Source organism: Parasteatoda tepidariorum, chromosome 5 (assembly GCF_043381705.1).
Source record: "Parasteatoda tepidariorum isolate YZ-2023 chromosome 5, CAS_Ptep_4.0, whole genome shotgun sequence".
Taxonomy (NCBI): domain Eukaryota; kingdom Metazoa; phylum Arthropoda; class Arachnida; order Araneae; family Theridiidae; genus Parasteatoda; species Parasteatoda tepidariorum.
In genome coordinates, this window is record NC_092208.1 from 75,426,248 (window position 1) to 75,446,381 (window position 20,134).

The 20,134-nt window shown below is 27.7% G+C and overlaps 1 protein-coding gene across 1 annotated transcript in view; it reads left to right on the top strand.

Annotated features, from left to right (window-relative positions):
- The window catches only part of LOC107444097 (kinesin-like protein KIF20B), a gene marked incomplete in the record, with an annotated part of 73,617 nt that overhangs the window by 4,271 nt on the left and 49,212 nt on the right, over nucleotides 1-20,134 (top strand). Inside the window, 11 exon segments of the mRNA XM_071180623.1 lie at nucleotides 219-374; nucleotides 1,197-1,446; nucleotides 5,192-5,379; nucleotides 5,928-6,048; nucleotides 10,098-10,298; nucleotides 10,383-10,494; nucleotides 12,200-12,265; nucleotides 13,936-14,082; nucleotides 14,170-14,332; nucleotides 17,046-17,213; nucleotides 17,341-17,480. Of these exon segments, the coding sequence (XP_071036724.1) occupies nucleotides 219-374; nucleotides 1,197-1,446; nucleotides 5,192-5,379; nucleotides 5,928-6,048; nucleotides 10,098-10,298; nucleotides 10,383-10,494; nucleotides 12,200-12,265; nucleotides 13,936-14,082; nucleotides 14,170-14,332; nucleotides 17,046-17,213; nucleotides 17,341-17,480 (1,712 nt within the window).

The following is a 20,134-nucleotide window of genomic DNA, read 5'->3' on the forward strand; positions in this document are numbered from 1 at the left end:
ACGTGTTAGAAGAAATACTTGTGGGTCTGCACATGCTTACAGTGAGCTGAATTCCATTGCACTCATTGTTAATGTTACTATTTTTAAGATTGAGATATATTGATAACTATATATTTAAAACAGGGAAATTTATCCTATTTTCAAAATATAGCATGTTTCATTTTGAAAGAACTGTTTAAAAAATTTTAATTAATATATATTTTATTTTGTGTGTTAAGGAGTCGTTTTGCAACTCTCCCCAACCGGAAATGCCTAACGTGAGGCTGAATTTAAATGATGCGTTCGAAAAAGAGGATCCTAAACAGTCTGATAATATGAGCGTGTATGCTCGTATTCGCCCAATGCTGCAAAGAGAAGAAGATGCTGGCTATAAGGTATGTAAAATATAATAATAGATATTAACTAGACTTTTGATAGTATCATTGGTTTAAATAAAGGAAATTTGTTTTAAAAATTTATTGACAACAAATGTACTAAGTATTTTAATATGAAATTATCAGGTTTTTATTAAAGCTTGGTTTTTAATATACTAGTGCAATGGTTCTGTTCTTGTAGATCTAATTTATCAGTGTTTGTCACTGTTTTAAGTTTTTTAGTTATTAAAGTTGATTTTCTGCAGTCATGCTAAGTTTTTATTTTTTTTACTTTATTTTAATGTTTTCACATATTAATTTGTGTTTTTCATAACTGCCAAGTCTCTTGTTTTTTAACGAAAACTCCTGTATTTTACCCCATCTCCTGTTTGCCCGTATATTCTCAAATTTCATCAGATTTGTTGAAATTTAAAAAATAAAGTTGCAATTAAATATATCCACTGATGGCAAAAGGGTTAATGGTTCAAGTAATTATAAGTAATGGTTTAGATTACGATTTATATTAATATTTTTTACTTCACTAAATGTAAATGCTTATAATATTTAGAATTTCTTTTTTTGACTTACTTCCTTATGTATGATGTATCAAAACTTTACTCGTAGCTTAAAAAATGTTGCTAGCTTCATTTCAAAGCTTTATTGATGGTAAAATCTCCTATTTTATTTATCTGGTGTTGGCAGGAATGGTTTTTTATTTGTCTTCTTTTTTTTCTCTTTTTTTTTTGGATGTGTAATTTTAAAGGCTAAAATTTTTTTTATTTGATAATAGAAATGAAAAAACATCAAGAAAAAGCAATTGAATAATTTTTATTTATTTTATAGCAATGTATAGCAGCAATAGATGATGTTACTGTGAGAGCTGTTTTCCCTAAGAGTTCATTGAAATTCAAAAATAATAAGGAGGAATCTATAGCAGATTTTACCTATAGTCGAGCATTTGGACCTGAGACTGGCCAATTTCTCTTTTTTGAGGAAACTATCATGAAAACAATGCAAAACTTCATTGATGGCCAGAACTCCTTAGTTTTTAGCTATGGCATCACCAATTCTGGTAAAACGTATACTTTACAAGGTATGTTGTATTTGTAAATATCTATATATCTGTAATATCCATACATTTTTAATATCTATACATTTTTAATTATCTAAAAATTCGTGATTTTTTTGTTCTTAAGAATTTTATCTAATTTTCCACTTATGGACCATGTGATCTGAAAATTACAATATAGTTTTTCCATAGAAAAGTATTGTTTCCAAGCAGATTTTTGACATTTCAAACTGTAGTTTCAATTGTCTGATTAAAAAAAAAAAAATTCATTGTTTAAATTTGGGGGATAACTTATTTTAAAAAAGGGGCTGCAAAAATGTTTTATGTTGAATGAAGTTTTTAAATTATTTGATTCTTTGGGTGAGGCGGTTCATTTAAAATTATGTTTTCCAAAGAATCTCAAGCTATTGGGGTTTCATCTTCTCATTTGCTGTAAAAATTATCCAGAATGTATTTCAGTATACATAATGTATTTAGATATAAATGTAACAGCCTTGTTCGATAAAATTGTAATCAGTTTGAAGAATCAAATGATTTGAGCTTTTTACCCAACATCTTTTCATTTTAATTCATATTAATAAAATGTTATCTTAAAAGTATTATGAGTTAAGTGCTTCTTTAACAAAATTATACTCAGGGATGAGTATGTGGCTGTCACCCCTTCCGCATTTTTAATTATTTTAACTATTTTTTACTCATGGAAAATAAGATTTTACGCATTTTTACCCGCACACCAGATACCTCGTATTTTCGTAATTCAGACGTCGCTCTTCTCGATTCTTATTCACACTATCTTAATGGCAAACATCGATTTTCGTATTGGCCTGCTTTAAAAGTTGCACATTGCGATTTTTTATCATGCGATTTAAATATTCTACGACACATTTCTTATTTACGATATTTAGCAATCCAATGTCGTGATTTTTATTTAAGAATTTTTAATACCCTATGTTGCGATTCGTATTCACACGAGTTTAAAATCCAATGATCTGATTCGCTTATGCAGTTGTACTATCAAACATCGATTTTCCTATTTATACACGATTTAAAAATTGCGCATCATGATTTGTATTCTTGACATCCATTTTCTAGTTTCATATTCATGTAAATTAAAAGCCACATACCTGGATTCTTATTCTCTTAATTTAAAATCAAATATTACAATACTTATTCACACGATTTTAAAATCGTACATGTGATTCATATTCATACAATTTAAAAATAAATCATCGGGATTTGTAATCACTGGCTTTAAAATCACACTCTTTTTGTCTAATTTTTGGATATCATAGTTTATTGTATAATAATATATATAAATAAAATATTCCTTCTGGGATTTCCTCTTTTTTGCTTACTGACTACTCTCATCCCTGTATACTGGAAAATTTAAACTTTCTATTTTCAGGGATGAGATTTTTCCGCTTTTTATCGAATTTCCGCTTTTTAGCTGCACATGGAAGAGATAGTGTTTTTTGGGGGGGGAGGGGGAGCCAGTTCTAATGTCCCTAAATAGAAGACCCCGACTAACTTTCAAAGTCGACGGAATTCAAGAAATTCAGTTCTACTGGTAACAAACCTGCTTATAGGAATTAAGTAAAAGAAGCATAAAAAAATTTTTAAAACTGGAATCCATAACTAAAACTATTTCTTAAAATTTTGAAGAATTAAAATAAATTTGTGTAATATTCCAATGTGTAATAAGTAACTCCACGGGGAGAACAAGGAAAACCTGGAAAATACAGGAAATTTAAAAATAACCTGAAAATGCAGGGAATTTTGTTTCTTATTTTTGTCTTTTAAAAAATGGTGACCACTCAAAGTGTAATCTATGGGTTATTTAACTATGATATTTCAACTATACTAAACTATTTCATTTGCTATATCATTAAGTATGTTCAGCTGTTTTTTCAGCAATTGAAACTAATAAATATAGTTAGTGTATTATGGCTTACACAAGAGCACAGCAATTGTTGTTTCCTATTAATATATTGTGTATTAGTATGTACAGGGAAAACACATGGAACTTTTTTCCTGATTTGAGTGGCAACTCTGTTATAGGAAGCATAAAATTTTTTTAAAATTCATGATTGAATTAAAAATTAAGCAGATTTGTAAGAAACAGGGTCTGAAAATTCCCTGCCCACCTAGGTTTTTCGTCCGAAACCTGGGGTTTATTGGGTTTTTGATGAAAACAAAGTTTTTTTTTTCTTCCAAAAATAATAATTTTTTTTTCCGGAGTACTAAGTAAGAAAACATGATCTGTTTCTAACAGGAAAGTTAAATATTTGGTAACTATTTATAAATTGTTTTGTTGCAATGTAAAATTGTTTTAAAGTTTTAGATTGCTACGTTATTATTTTTATTTCTTAAAGATAAGCAGATTGTTACATAAAAATTTAAATCTACTCAACTAAAAGATCCTTATATTTTAATAATCATCCCTGTTTTAGAATTTTTTAGAGTTTTCTGCTACAAACCCCTATATACTTTTCATTATAACAAATATACATGTTACTAATTTAAATTTACAAAAGCGTCAATATCAAAAGAGAAAAAATAATCTAATTTTTTAAATTGAATATGTAATGTTTTTTTTTAAGTAGTCTCTCTTAAAATGTTTTTTTAAGAGAGTTATGTAAGTGATACTCTCGCATTTAATAGGAAGAAAACTGACTAATTATTTTCTTTCTCTTTTTTTATAAGTCATCCGAATTTAAAAGCAAATTTAAAAAATAGGGAGCCTGACAGTAACTACCAAAAAAATATATATATAGCAAAATTATGCAAATTGAACTCTTTAGAAAGGGGGCTGTAAATATGTGTTTTCATTTCAAGATCCAGTTGTTGTAATAAATAATATTAGAAATATCAGATTTTAAAAACTGTGGAAATCATTAGCAACAACTGTCAACAAAATTTAAACAAAATTTTTACTAGATAATTCTCAAATGAGAATAGAAAAGTTATAAGCATTTTTTCCACTTCCCTGCACCGGAATAGAATCTTTTGAATGTAATTCTGAAGAAAAGATGTAAGATGTCTTTCGAAACTTTCTGCAGGAACCCCCTCCCCCCCAAATTTTTTACTTCTCAAAGGAAAAATCTTTCTGCGATGATGTAGCAGCGTCGACACGATTCTGTTAGAGAGATAATCATTTTATTCAGTTAACATTGCAACTTAATGTACTGTTTAATTTTAGTTGAAATATTTGGTTGCTTTAAAATTATTTCATGTTTTTCGCCAAAGTGTTTAGTTGCATTAAGTAAAGTTAATTCCTAATAACAGGTTTGGCTGGAAAAGATTTTGTTTTAGTTCATCATAAAAGTAATAACACATTTGCTGGTCTAGTAGCGAATATATAAACTTGTTGAAATAATTTTTAAGTTTTAGACAAATTTCTTTCTCTCTCTCTCTCTCTTTTTATATATATATATATGGAAAAAAAATTCCAAATCTTAATTTCTGCACAATTTTACAATTAAATTTCAATTAAATCATTAAAAGTGAAATAAGGATTTGTTTAATCTAAATGACATTAACTTTTAATAATAACAACGCTGATAAACAATTATACTATTTTCAGAGTCTTTAATTTTTCAAATAAGTGCTTAATTTTTTCAAACAAAAAGTCCTTAAAGTGCTTAATTTTTGCTTTGTTGAAAGAGTGGGAACCCTGTTATACTTCCAATAAAGTAGTTTCGCATTTGTAAAATTTATTGAAATATAATTTTTAGCTACTTTATTTCATTGTTGAATTTTTCTTTTTCAGGAAATGAAGAGAACCCAGGTGTCATTATCCTTGCTTTACGGCTCTTTTTTTCTGCAATTGAGCATCAGCTTTTAGAAAAATTTTGTGTGAAGCCGGATAAATTTTCGGATCTGAATAGTTTAGAAGAATCTGATATAATGAAAGAGATTTCTATAAAAGAAGATTTAATGAAGTTTTATAACCAAGAGGTATTTTATTTCTTAAGAATCAAAATTACTATAATTTTAGTTAGTTAAATTTCCTAATTTCTTTGTGGAAATTGTGATCAGATTTATATTTTTCAAAACAATATTAGGCAAAACTTTCTTTTAAATTAGAGTGCATATCCTAATCTTGATTTTCTGTTTAAAAAAAGTGCTTAAAAATATTTTTTTAGTGCTTAAAAAGTGCTTATTCTTTGTTGAAAAATTTAGCTACACATCCAACCACCTAGTAAGTGTGATCAAAACTGTGGTTAGTCACTGAGCAGTATCATGGGTACAAGGATCTGGATAAAATTTTATTCCCCTTCAGATCTATATCTAAATTGAGGAAGTAGTCTCAAATTATACTTGCATGTCTTTGGATCATCCTCAGGGATAGTTTCCTGACCGTTCTCATTAGCCCATTGTGTAACTTTAGTGTGATGTAAATAATGTACCTACCTACATTTTCTTTTACTTCATAACCTTACTTTAAATTATTTTTTGTGTGTTATAAAAGATTTGGTTAAATTATAAATTCCTTTTTCTTTTAGGTGGTTAACAAGTCTGCTGAATCTTCTAGCATTTCAAAATCATTTGCTATGAAATTATGCGATTGTTTTTCTGATAGATATGAGAATCTGGGAGATATTGAGACAACATTGCCCCCAGAAGGTAATGCTTTTTTCCCTGTATGCTTTTGTCATCTTGTTTTCATTTTCAAATATGCTTGTCTCTAATTTATTTTTTATTTTATACTATAGAGTAAAACAAATTTGCTTTTTTTTTTAACATGATGTACTAGTTTTATGTTCTTATCTAATTTACTCTTTAACATGTATATACCCTGCCAACAAGACACTTTATTTTTATATCATTGATCATTTTACTTGTGATTGTGTTCGCATTTATATTTTAATTAAAAAATTTTCAGAATACTTATAAAATATTTTCAGAATACTTATATTTTGTTTTGAACAGTCTTTTGTGAGGACATAAATTTTTACCTTATTTTCTATTGACACACTACTAGAATTTTGCTTTGTGCAGACATAATTTCTTTTACCATATATTTCTAGTAAGTAAAATTCTCTATAATTTATACATATAAAGTAATGTTATATTTTTTTTATTAAATATTTAATATACTTTATAAATATAAATTTTTTGTGATTTACTGCATACTTTGATCACTGCATTGTCAGTATGCGTATAAGCAGACCATACCACTGATTGGAAACGTTGAGGAAAATTTCTGTTGGCATTCTCGACAATTGCCAAACAGCTGTACGCTCATATTTTTGTTTTTCTTTCGGTATTGTGTATCTTTCATTTACTAAGGTGGGTATGAATGCGACATTCCATAGTTTCAGTAAAGCGGAACTTTCTAAAATTGTCTCTAATGTCATTACCACAAATGATGGGAAAATAATGGAAATCCGCTCTTCTATTAAGTCGTATATATATATTAAGTCAAATGCTGTTAAATGAGTTAAGAAATTAAAAATATAATTAAAAAATAACGTATAATTATGTTTTTAATTACTTAATTCATTTAACAGTATTTAAGAATCTATAAATATATCAGGGTTGCCACTCCGCTGGGAAAACCTGGAAAATACAGGGAATTTAAAAATCACCTAAAATAACAGGGAAAATACAGGGAATTTGGATTTTTTCTTTACAAACTGGGAAAATACAGAGAATTTTGTTTCTATCTTTTGTCTTTTAAAAAATGGTGACTACTCAAAGCGTAATCTATAGAATATTTAACCATGATATTTCAGCTATACTAAACTATTTCATTTACTATAGCATTATTTAAGTATGTTCAGCTGTTTTTCTAGCAATTAAAACTAATATATATAGTTAGCCCACTATAGCTCACACAAGAGCTCAGTAATTGTTGTTTCATCTTAATATATTGTGTGTAATATGTACAGGGAAAACACAGGGTATTTTTTTTTTTTAGATTTGAGTGGCAACCCTGTATATGTTACATATAATCGTTACAGAATAACCTGTACACAATATATGTAAACAAAATATATTTTTAAAATTTTGTATTATCTATTAATTGCATTTATTATTCTGATATTGAAAGAGCATCAAGGTATCTATGACCTCCATAATAAATGAAGTATTCACGGACTTTTATGTATATTAAGGAATTGAATCAATTTTTCACGAAGTTTAAGATCTCATTTCATTGCAAAAAAATATAATTCAATAAATATTTTTTTTAAACAATAAATGCTTCTAGTAATGAAACAAACTCTTTCAAACTTGTTATAAGACTCGGATAAACTCCAGGTTTTCAATCTGAGCTGATAAAATAAAAAATGCAGTAGAAGCTCACATAATAAGTTACTATTTTTTCTTAATTTATTTTTAATCAATGCTCATTAAATCGGATAAAATTAGATATCATTTATATGAAATCAGATATTTTGATAGATTCAGATTAAGTTTAAGATGAATATATATAATTTAGAGTTTATAACTAGTGACATAGGTCATTAAAGAAAAATCAGGCTTTTTTTTTTGCCCACTAAAGAAGAACCAGCAAAACCTCTCGAATTTTCGTTGATCACGGGAACCAACTAAATATTGCCATTTCCCCCCCCCTCCCCTAATAGCAAGAGAAAATTTTATTTCTCTTGGTAATTTACTTTTTACTCTACTATTAACTATATGTAACTTAACTGTTTTGCAATATTAAACAGCAAATATGTTGTGTTTAATTTATTAATAAATTTAATATTTCCAGATATTGAATACAAAACTGTAATTCAGAATTGACTTTGTGCTGTATTACTTATTGATTATTCATACCCTGAAATTTATGTACCTCATCTTGACAGTGCGCGTAGCGTTTTTAAAAAGTACTTTTCTCATTGGGTGTTTTTAAAAAGTGCTTAATTTTCACTTCACTTTTCAAAATGAGATTTTTCCTTTACTATGTTGATTTTTTGCTTCGAATTATGCAAAAAGTGACAGTTCACAATTAATTCAGCCCCAATCTATTTCGGCGTATTGTCAGACCGTAGCGTGTGAAAACTTCATTCCTTTTGCACGATTCAAAATTTCATGATTTTTGACAATTGTCCAAAACAATGCCGAATATTTATTTGTTTATTTTTTTTGTTCACTTTGCTGTTAAACCAAGATAAAACCGACAATTTTCAAAAACTTTCCAACCTTGCCTAATTACAATTTTTTTTTTAAAGTGCTTAAAAATATTTTTGAGTGCTTAAAAGGTGCTTATTTTTTGTTAAATAATTTGGCAACACATCCTGCTTGCGCTAGGACCACGTAAGCAGACCTCTCTAGTTGGCGTTCTACTCATTAACTAATTTTAAAATGCCACCCTTAGACAATATTTTGCATATTTTTTTTATTTCATACTGAAAATATTTGTTAGTTGAGAAGCTCACATACATGCATATGAAGATTAGAAAAAAAAAAAATCCCTGATGTCAGTTAAAATTTTAGTTATGTTAATCTACTTTGAATGTGGTAACTTTGTTTTTTTTTTCGTATTAGAAAATTATTTTTTTCAACTGAAAAGTTTTATTCCAGAAATGGAAGCTGCTCAATGTGCTGCAGTTCTGAAAATGTTGAGCAAAGAAACTGCAGATCGGCAAAGTGGAAAATGCAACATCTGGATTTCTTTCATTGAAATCTACAATGAATATATATATGATCTCCTCCAACCGAATGTGTTTCCAAGAAAAAAACTCCAGTTGGCAGAGGATCTAAATGGAGATGTATACGTCAAAGGTGGAGAAAAAATAATTTTTTTTTGTACTTTATTTTGATTTTTAAAAAATAGTTCAAGACTTACTGGTTTTAATTTTAGGTGCTAAAGAAGTATATGTTGCTAATGTAGAGGAGGCATTGAAACTTCTGCATATTGGAAGAAAAAGCTTGAGAATTGCATGTACAAAATTAAATTACCAATCTAGTAGAAGGTGTGTAATCATTTATTTTATTTTAACATGATGTGCAGCGTTTATGAAAAGTGCTTTAAGGTGCTTATTTTCGACTTTCGTTTTTTAAAAGCCCTTAGATGTACTTTTTTCATGGAGTGTTTTTAAAAAGAGTTTAATTTTCCCCTTTCGAAAATGAGATTTTTTTTTCTTTACAGTGTCAATTTTCGCCATGTATTGAAGAAAAGCCTGTGCATTTCACATTGTTCAGTTGAACATTTTCACAATTCATTCATTCGCAANCAAAAATACTAGTTTACAAGAAATCACAAAAAAATAAGAATTAATGTAAAAAAACGAACATATAAACTATAGAAAACAAGCTAACAATTAATAACTAGCAAAAAAATAAATAACTGTTACTAACTAACAAAAAATTAGTCGGAAGATATAATTAATCCCTTAATAAACGTGCTTTTGTAGTACATATTACTTTATTTCTCATTCAAAATTATTATCACAAACTATTTAACACAGTGTATTATAGGTAAGTAAACAAATTTTTTCATTTCGTGCCGTCAAATTTCGAAATCGTTAAAAGTGTGCCGCCACAACAAAAAGGTTGAGAATCACTGCCTTAGACAATATTTTGCATATTTTTTTTATTTCATACTGAAAATATTTGTTAGTTGAGAAGCTCACATACATGCATATAAAGATTTAAAAAAAAAAAAAAAAAAAAAAATCCCTGATGTCAGTTAAAATTTTAGTTATGCCAATCTACTATTCTAGAAATGGAAGCCGCTCAATGTGCTGCAGTTCTGAAAACGTTGAGCAAAGAAACTGCAGATCGGCAAAGTGGAAAATGCAACATCTGGATTTCTTTCATTGAAATCTACAATGAATATATATATGATCTCCTCCAACCGAATGTGTTTCCAAGAAAAAAACTCCAGTTGGCAGAGGATCTGAATGGAGATGTATACGTCAAAGGTGGAGAAGAATTTTTTTTTTCTTTTTCTGTACTTTATTTTGATTTTTAAAAAATAGTTCACAACTTACTGGTCTTAATTTTAGGTGCTAAAGAAGTATATGTTGCTAATGTGGAGGAGGCATTGAAACTACTGCATATTGGAAGAAAAAGCTTGAGAATCGCATGTACAAAATTAAATTACCAATCTAGTAGAAGGTGTGTAATTATTTATTTTATTTTAACATGATGTGCAGCGTTTATGAAAAGTGCTTTAAGGTGCTTGTTTTCGACTTTCGTTTTTTAAAAGCCCTTAGATGTACTTTTTTCATGGAGTGTTTTTAAAAAGAGTTTAATTTTCCCCTTTCGAAAATGAGATTTTTTTTTCTTTACAGTGTCAATTTTCGCCATGTATTGAAGAAAAGCCTGTGCATTTCACATTGTTCAGTTGAACATTTTCACAATTCATTCATTCGCAATTTATTTCGGCGTCCCATCAGTCTATATTGCTTGAAAGCGCTAATCATTTTACATGTTTGATGATATCCTTGAAAGTCCACATGTGCGTCTACTGAATTCGGGGTTTTACTGAGATTTTTGCACTCTCATGTTCAACTCTGCTGCATTTTGCAAGATAATCTCAATTTCAGGATTCATTTTCCACCCTCTGATATCAAACCGTAAAACCTGTTCATCTTTTCTCTGAAGTAGTCTAAAAAAAATTTCTTAGATTAAAGTAATTAAAAAGTGATAAAAATTAGATTAATGAATTTATTTATTAATGTTATATGTCCTTATAATAATGGTCAAGTTTTCTATTTTATTTTTAAAAAAGTTAAAAATAAGTTAAATTTTGTCCTGTCCACGGAGGAGATGTAATAGTCAGCGGAGGAATCATTTTATGTTATAAAATATAAATTGACAATGAAGACTAATTCATTAATTCTTGGGTACAATTGATACAAGTTTAACATTAATAACTAAATAATAAAATATTTCATTATTAGAGATAGAGCTACACCCAATTAATCATACTGTTATGAAAGGAAACATGCATTTTTAAACTAGGTGTGCAATTTTTTAAAGTAAATCTTACTGAACATTAATAAATTAAAATGTAAAGACTTTTGAAATAAAAGTTCAGACTCAACATGAAAGTAATTTATGTCTTCCAAACAAAAAATACTGTATTTAATAGTGTGCTTAGTTTTTTAAAAAAAATTGTTATCAACACCGGAAAAAAAGTAGCAGAAAGAATGTGAGAATAGAGCTGGAATGTCCCCCCCAAAAAATGGTATTTGTAGAAGCTTATGATACCTAAAGTATTTCAAAGAAAAGAAGACAAAATAAAAATAAAACAGCACTGATACAAGCAGTAGAAATTCAGGATGGATATTCATTTTGTAATACTTCTCATTGAGAAAAGCTATTAAAAAAAGCCTAACATGCATTACCTATTTCTCCCAGAAAAAGTCTACTCAAATTCTGTGAATCTGTAACCTTACTACCAAAACAAACGAAACAGTCTAGTTCTGAGAAAAAAAGAAAAAAAACTTGTTATAGATTTCTTCTAATGTGATGAAATTTCTTGCTAGATTCCCGGTAGTGCAAAAAGTAAGCTGTATCTAAATATAAAAATTGGCAAATGAAAGTTTGCCAAACTATGACCTACCCATTATAATTTGGTATCGTACTTTTCTCAAAAAAAGAAAGTACTTAGTTTTCTAAAGTGTTTCTGTAACTATTGTTCAAATTAAGGAACTAACAAATTTTTTTTTTTTTCCTTAAGTAAAACAGGTTGACATGCAGTCTTGTTCCATGTTGATGAAAATTCTCTGTGAATTATTAATAATATATTTATATATATTTTTATGAAAGTTTTTGTTTATGCCTTTGAAGTTCAATAGCATTTTTGTATTTTCAGTCATTGCATATATATTGTGAAAGTGGTTCGTTTAAGTGATGACTTCGATTCATTTCGGATAAACAGGTAAGATTTAAAAGATATGAACATATACACTATACGGTGAAAAAAAAAATTTCAGATAATTCCTTCTTCCAGGAATCACTAAAAGTGACTTTCTAATATGTTACTTAGTACAAATTAATTTTTTAAGCTGCAGTTATAACAATATGAAGATTAGTAGTTGTCCTTATTTGTCTTGATTTTTTGTTCAGATATTTCTCCTTTTTGTACGTGTTTATAACTTCCCATCTTCTATGAATATAAATGTGAATTTTAAAATAATCTATTTAAAGAATCCGGCAATTAAGATTTTCATTCTAACATCTTTTTATGCTAGTGAAAATTGCATAATTCGATAATTCAAAAATTTAGCGTCACTAATTATAGACATGGTTTAGGTATATAGCCTTACATTACTCACAGGATTTATTGCTTCAAACATTTTGGGAATTCCGTCATTTTATTAAAACAAAACTCAGTCAACAATTTTACATTATAAAATTTTTGGGATGATGAATTCACAAGTCATATGCTTATTTATTATTTTCAGCTAATGCTGTAACATACCTTATGGGGCTTTGTCGTTTCATAAATGTTAATTTGTCTCGTCAATCTGATTTTAAAAATGATCCATTTTAATCAATAATACAGTATTCATATTACAGAATTGAGGGCTCACCTCTAAATTACTTTTACACTAATCCTTTGTTTCTTTTTTCATTAGTCTTTAAATTACTAAATTATTTTATTTGTACAAAAATGTTCAGCACCATACAATTGTGTTTTCTTTTTGAGATTATTACGACCACTTTAATTAAAAAAATTTTTAAGAAATGTTAACTAATTTTTATTGGTTATTTTTTATGCAAACAGTACTGTAAAAATTTTCTGTGTAATTATCTCAAATGACTGAATCTAAAAACTGTTAAACAGCGTAATTCTAAAATTAAAAATAGAATTTAGTTTGTTCTTAGCATCTTTTAAATGTAATCTGATGTGTGTACACTTTTCCTATCCAAAAAATGACCTTTAAAAAAAAAAAATCTAAATTTCTTTTTCTTAAGCATCAGGGCCGATTGTGCTCCGGAAAAAATCCGGATTTCCAGATTTTTTGCTAACAGTGATCCGGAGATAGAAGGTCCAGACATTTCAAAAAATCATTGATCACAGAAGTTCCCGGAAATCAAATTTTCGAATGTGGAATTTAAAAACGCAGTTTATTTTATTTGTTTATAATGGAGAGCCAGAGAGATACTTTAAAGCTTATATTCATGATTAATATTCATTTTTTATCAGTAAATAGTTATTATAATCATAAACTCAAGAAAGAAAGACGTATTTGTAAATTTTAATTGCTTCTCCAGGTCATCATAGATATTTGTAAGTGGTATAGGTATGTGTAAAATTTTAAATATATTTTAAGTAAACTAAGAAATATTTAGAAAAAGGAAAAAAATATTGTTTAAATTTTTTTCTAATTTTTCAATTTAAACCGTCGATTAATTCAATTAAACTTTTTCAATTTCAATTAAACTTTTTTTAAGCTCAAGAAATATTCCGGAATTTTGACTTTGGCTCGCAATCGTTCCTGAAGCATACTTTGAGTGGTCTGCAATGTCAAAAGATTGATCTATTTGAATATTCAAAATACTTTGTAGTTAATGAGATAGATCAACAAATATAATTCTCTTTAGGTTAGCTTTCTGTGACTTAGCTGGTTCAGAGCGAGCAAGCAAGTCTGATACATCTGGGATGAGACTAAAAGAAGCTGGTTATATCAACACGTCATTACTTGTATTAGGAAGATGCTTGGAACAGCTTAGACAAAATCAAAACTCCAAGTATGTCCTTGCAGAGGCATTTAACTAAAAACAAAGATTATATATTTTCTGTAAAAAAATTTAATTTTTTTCTCCCTTTTACTCTAGAGATAAAAAACTCATTCCATTTAGAGAAAGTAAGCTGACTCGACTTTTTTCTGGTCATTTTATGGGCAAAGGCAATGCAGTTATGATCGCAAATGCCAGTCCCTGTGAATATACCTTTGATGAGACCTTGAATGTCCTTAAATTTTCAGCTGTTGCAAAAGAAGTAAGTCTTACACAAATATCAATTCATTCTTATATTGTTAGTATATACATTGCTATGTTGTGTTATGAATTGTCAGCTTAATATTCATAATACAATCAATGTGTAATTTTTATGAAATATAAAGTGTTACGTAAGTCCCAAGGTTAAATTTAAACCTTTGCTCCGAAAAAATAATAACTAACGAATTTCAGTAATCTGGCTACTTTTTCACTTCTTTGCTTAAATATATAACTGAAAGTACAGAAAACTATATAACTGAAGAAATTTAACAAATATAATTTGGTTTTTAAACTAATATGGATAGGATGCTGTTTGAGTAGCAAATAACAAACATTAATGAAATTTTTAAATGATATGTGTGAAAAAGAATGCAACACAAAGCCCCTTATAAAGCTTTATTTTCTGACCACTATTTTACAATCATAATAAACAAATCTTTTTTTTTAAAAAAAAATTATGTTTGATTTGTTAGAAAAGATAGTATCAAAAAGAGAAAAAAAAAACTTTCTTCCTTGCTATTTTTCCTATGTTTGAATATTTACTATACTTCAATAAGCATATTAAAAGAGTTGTTAAAATGATAGAATAAACTATAAATATTAATAAAGCTGAATATTAAAATTGTTTGAAAAGAGCACCAGCAGACAAGCTTTGTTCCACTTAAAATTATAAATGATTTTAGTAATAAAATCGACTCAATTATGTTCCTGGCTTTTCTGTTGATTTTTTATTATTAAATGGTACTAATTTACTTATGGAGTATGGGACTTTTTAATGTTACTTTTATCTGATTATTTTCCCAGATAATTCTTCACATCAAATGGGGGGGGGGAGTTAAAATCTGTCTTTACTCATGAAAGCAAAAGTTTAAATTATCATCTGCTCACTTTTATTTATTTTTTTCGAACCTATCAGTAAGATTGCCTCATAAGTCGCAGCAATCTTGATGAATACAGATACAGGATTTTCCATTGTGTATAGAAAATCTAATAGTTAAATATTGACCAAATTATTGTGACTCTTAAGGAAAAATAAATTTTCGGGAAAGGGAATTAAAAAATGAATTTATTCGATTAGTTTATTAATTTGATTAATTCGATTATTTTATTCTACTTAAAATATTTTTTATCGTTATACTGGTAAAGTTTATAATTCTATTTCTTTATTTAATTATTTTTGCATTTGAAAATTAAATAATTTTTAAAATAGCGCTAAAGTGTTCGTGTATTTTTAAACTTTGAATTTAGTATATTTGTTTTTCATATATTTACTATTATTGCACTTTGAAAAATGTTTATGTAGTACATAACATATCTTTATGTATTTCTTAGAGAATTCTGAATAACATGATATCTATGCATATTCAGATTGAGTTTAAGACTGCAATTGTCTAGAAATACATTATCTGGATTGTTTTATGTCAATAAAGTATAAATACTGTCAATGATGTATAAATACTGTATGACTGTATTAGGAATACTATACGAACATTAATAGAAAAATTATTTTATTCTTCTAACAATATTTTTCATTCATATTAGAAGTAACTAATGTGACTATTTTTGGATTTTTATCTCATTGGCAGCCCTGTAAATGTATTGTGAAAGTTCTTTACTTTTAGCATTTGGTAAAAGTTAACTGCAAGTTTAACTCTTAAAGTAAAAAAATGCTGTATAAACTAATCTACTTCCTGCTGAATTGCAACTACAGCATTGAAATTTGTGATATTGAAAAAGTAATTTTTATCTGATGTAATTTGAGTTGTTTTAATTTGTTTGAAAATTATTAAATGCTCAGGAATTTATCTCTTATTTTTTGCCTTAAATGCATTATTAGAGAAATTATTTTTTTAACTTGTACTTTTTTTATACACTTAGTGAAGATGTAAAAAAAAAGAGAGAGATTTGATGTTTTCTGGTATGAATCTTAACGTTTATAACTAAAATTTTAAAAAAAGCTTTTTTTTTTTTAACTCTTAAATCATGCTAGTTAATAAAGTTTATTTCTTGTTCATTTTTCATTCAACCACAATTTATTTCGATGCACCTTCGGTTCATAACGTATGAAAGCGTCATTCATTTTACATGCGTGATGAAATATTTGGGAGACTGCATGTGCGTATACTGAGCTGGGTTCAGTGAGATTATTGCACTCTTATGTGCAACTGCTGCATTTTGCAAGATTTCATGCTTCATTTTTCACCCGCTGATATCGAATCGAAAAATCTCTCGATTATTTTATAATGGCTAATATGATCAAGGAAAGAGTTCTTTGTCAGAAACTGGTTATTTTATCATGATCATATGAAGTCTTTGAAAATTATTTTGCATTTTGTTAAAGTATATAGTGCTTAAAAAGTATTTAAAAGGTATTTATTTTTTGTTGAAAGATTAGGCTACGCACCCTGATTAAATCACACAAGTTTTATTCTTTAGTTGAATTTTTTTTTCCAAGTACAGATGATTATTTTAAATTCCTAGTAATTGGTCATTTCATTGCACTTAACATATTTAAAACGTTTTTTTTTTTTTTTTAAACTCTCTACTATTTAAAGTAGCTATGATGAGTGAGAAACATTTACAAGGGTTGGTAAGCAGGAGACTGAGTTTTGTAGTTTTGAAAAATATCCTTAGAAAATTTTTATACACTAGTTCATTGTTTGAATTAAAAATTACTATGAATGCAAAAGTTTAATTTGTTTTGTCTTGTCCAGCTTATTTTGAATGACACTTATATGAAAATGGCTTCAAGCTCCTTACAAAGTATCTCGAGCCAGTGGTCTCAGTGCAGAGCCCAAAGTTCCAGTTTTACTCTCGATCAAAGCTCTGACATTGAAAATTCTTTGCTTGAAGATATTCACCAAAAAGATGAATTAATTGAGGTAATTTTTATCTACTTCCATTTTTTTTTTTTTTTTTTTTTTTTTTTTTTTTTTTTTTNTTTTTTTTTTTTTTTTTAAGTTGTATACGAAGTTAATCTTCCTAATTTGGCTATTGAATATTTTTTAGAAATTGTTGGATCTAGCAGATTCTCTCAGAAATAATTTAGAGGAAGAGAAGAAAGAGAAATTTAATTTAGAATATTCTATTCGCCAAAAAGTTTGTGAAGAGTATTCTAAATATACTGATGAACTGCTAGACAAACAAGAGTAAGTAAGAAAATTAGTAATTGAAATAACTAAGCCATGTCGAAACTAGCATGGTTCCTGATTTTTTTTTATTTAAATCAGATCTTCTTTTTTTTTCAGAATTATTTAAGTGTTATAAATATAATTATAAAATTGTAATGAAATGCTAATAAAAGTTAATCTTAACAATACATTTCAAACAAAATTTTCCCATTAAAATCTGGTTTTGTGTTAATGAGTAATGCACTTAAATGCTTGATGCAAATTAAATTAATGGAAGTGTGGATTATTTAGTTACTTAAAATCAGGTTTACAAACAAATGAAAGAAAATAAATTTTTTTAATATTTGAAATGACAAAATAGTGTTTTTATACCTTTTTTTTTGTTTTATAATTATTTCTATATAGAATTAGTCTACTAATTTATTTAAACGCTTTAAGAAAGTCTTTTTTTTTTAATTTCCAATTAATTTATAACTTTTTGAAAGTCCTTAAAAAATTTAAAATGTCTCATGTTAAATTGCTCTGCCAATTTTTAAATTGGTGATTTCTATACATGCCTGAAAATACAGTTAAAAATACTTGTATTTTTACTTATTTTTGGCATAGAGAACTGAAATATTTATTTTTTATGTTGACTTTGACTCATTTAAGATTGAAATACATTGGCAAAAGTAATGTTTGATGAGTATTTACGTGTTTTATTTTTTAAGTTCCTAACTTTATGTAAAACACCATTAAAGACGCATTTTTTTAGTATAAAATTATGGTAACTTTGCACAACTAAATTAGACGTAATGGATTGGTTGTTTTCTCTTGGGTTGAATTAGGTTAGCGAAAAAGTTTTTGTTGCTTGTCTGTTGCTTACAAAAGAAGCCTGAAATGGCAAAAATTGAGTGATAGTAGTGCTTGGAAAAGATTGGTGCGCCTATGAAGTTAAAAAGTATTGAGATGCTAACAGTAAATTAGGTCTGATGCAGGGGGGGGGGACAGATAATCCACAAGGCGACAAACCTCAGTTGGAATTCAGCTAAAATTCTGAAAAATCTAGGTTTATCTCTCATTTCTCATCAATTTAGACAAGTACTTAATCTACCTGATGTCATAAAATGTGGGAACAAACCATTGCTCAGTGCACAGCATTAGGCTCTCTTGAAATTCTCCAAAAAGTGTATGATATGACCTCAAGATTTGAATAAAATTTTGTTTTTAGTTGTAAAATTTTTTTTGACTAAGAGAGTTCAGATAAATAAGACCTTTTTTTTGGTTTTGCTTATAAAATATCGGCATTTTTTTCCCCTTCTTTTTGGCGTCGGAGTAGGTACAGTTAAAAAAACGGAGCTTTGAGACAATTCCCATTTGGTTATCGTACTCCTACAACTATCCAACCAAAATCAATTCCACTTGCAATTCGTACTAATTTTACTTCTAAATATCAGATTTTCATGTAACAAAGTTCAATCATAATGATTTAAGGCCCTAACCTTACATATGCTAAATTATTAATAAGTATGTTAAATTAAAAATTATTAATGCCTATATTTAAAGTTACGAAATCTGACGCAAAAACATTCTTTTAATAAATATGCCTTTGTTTTATTGTTTTGTATTCTTGACTGTTGGGTATATCTCTATATTGTCATGGTGCGTGGCATTTTTAAAAAAGTGCTTAAGTTGCTTTTTTTTTCTTTTTTTTTTTTGAAGACCTAAAGGTGCTATTTTCATTGGGTGTTTTTAAAAAGGGCTTAATTTTCCCTTTTCAAAAATGAGATTTTTTTTCTTTACCATGTCATTTTTTGCCACGTATTATGCAAAAGCACTCTTTTCACATTATTCTATTTTTTCACAATTCAATCAATTTCGGCATCCCGCCGGTCCATGGCGTATAAAAGTGCCTATCATTCTTACTTGTTTGATGAGGACATATCTGTGTCTACTGAGCTGGGTTAGGTGAGATTTTTGCACTCGCATGTTCAACTATGCTGCATTTTTCAAGATATTCTCAATTTAACAAGCTTCATTTTCCACGGCCTGATATTGAATCAAAAAACTTCTTCATTGTTTTATAATGGCTAATATAATCAAGAAAAGAGTCTTTTGTCAAAAACTGGTTTATTTTTTCATGATCATGTAAAAGTCTTTGAAAATTATTTAGTATTTTGTTAATGTGTTCAAGATATTCTCAATTTAACAGGTCAAAAATATTTTTTGCGTGCTTAAAAAGTACTGAAAAGGTGCTTATTTTTTGTTGAAAGATTTAGCTACTCACCCTGATTGTGGAAACGTTTTAAATGTGTTCAAAAGAGTTGTTGCCTCCAATTAAAGAATTCCATGAAAAAAAATAATTTTGAATAGATATTTATTATTTAATTTTTTCATTTTTAAAGCATGAAATTCAAAGGACAAAATGAACAAGGACTGTTTAACATTTCTGAAATTTAAAAAAAATAGAAATAAATAAATGCATTTTGTTGACATGACAATACGTTTTTGATATTGATTTTCAAGTTACCAAGGATTGTTTGTTATTTTAAACTCATTGCCTTTGTGAATTTAGTTTACAAAAGTAAGCAAGTACAATTTTTTTGGCTGCTGTCAAATATACTTCAAACTCTTTAACTTTTGTTTTCAATTGAGTTTGGATTTTTATTTTCCAGGTATGAAAATATTTTGTA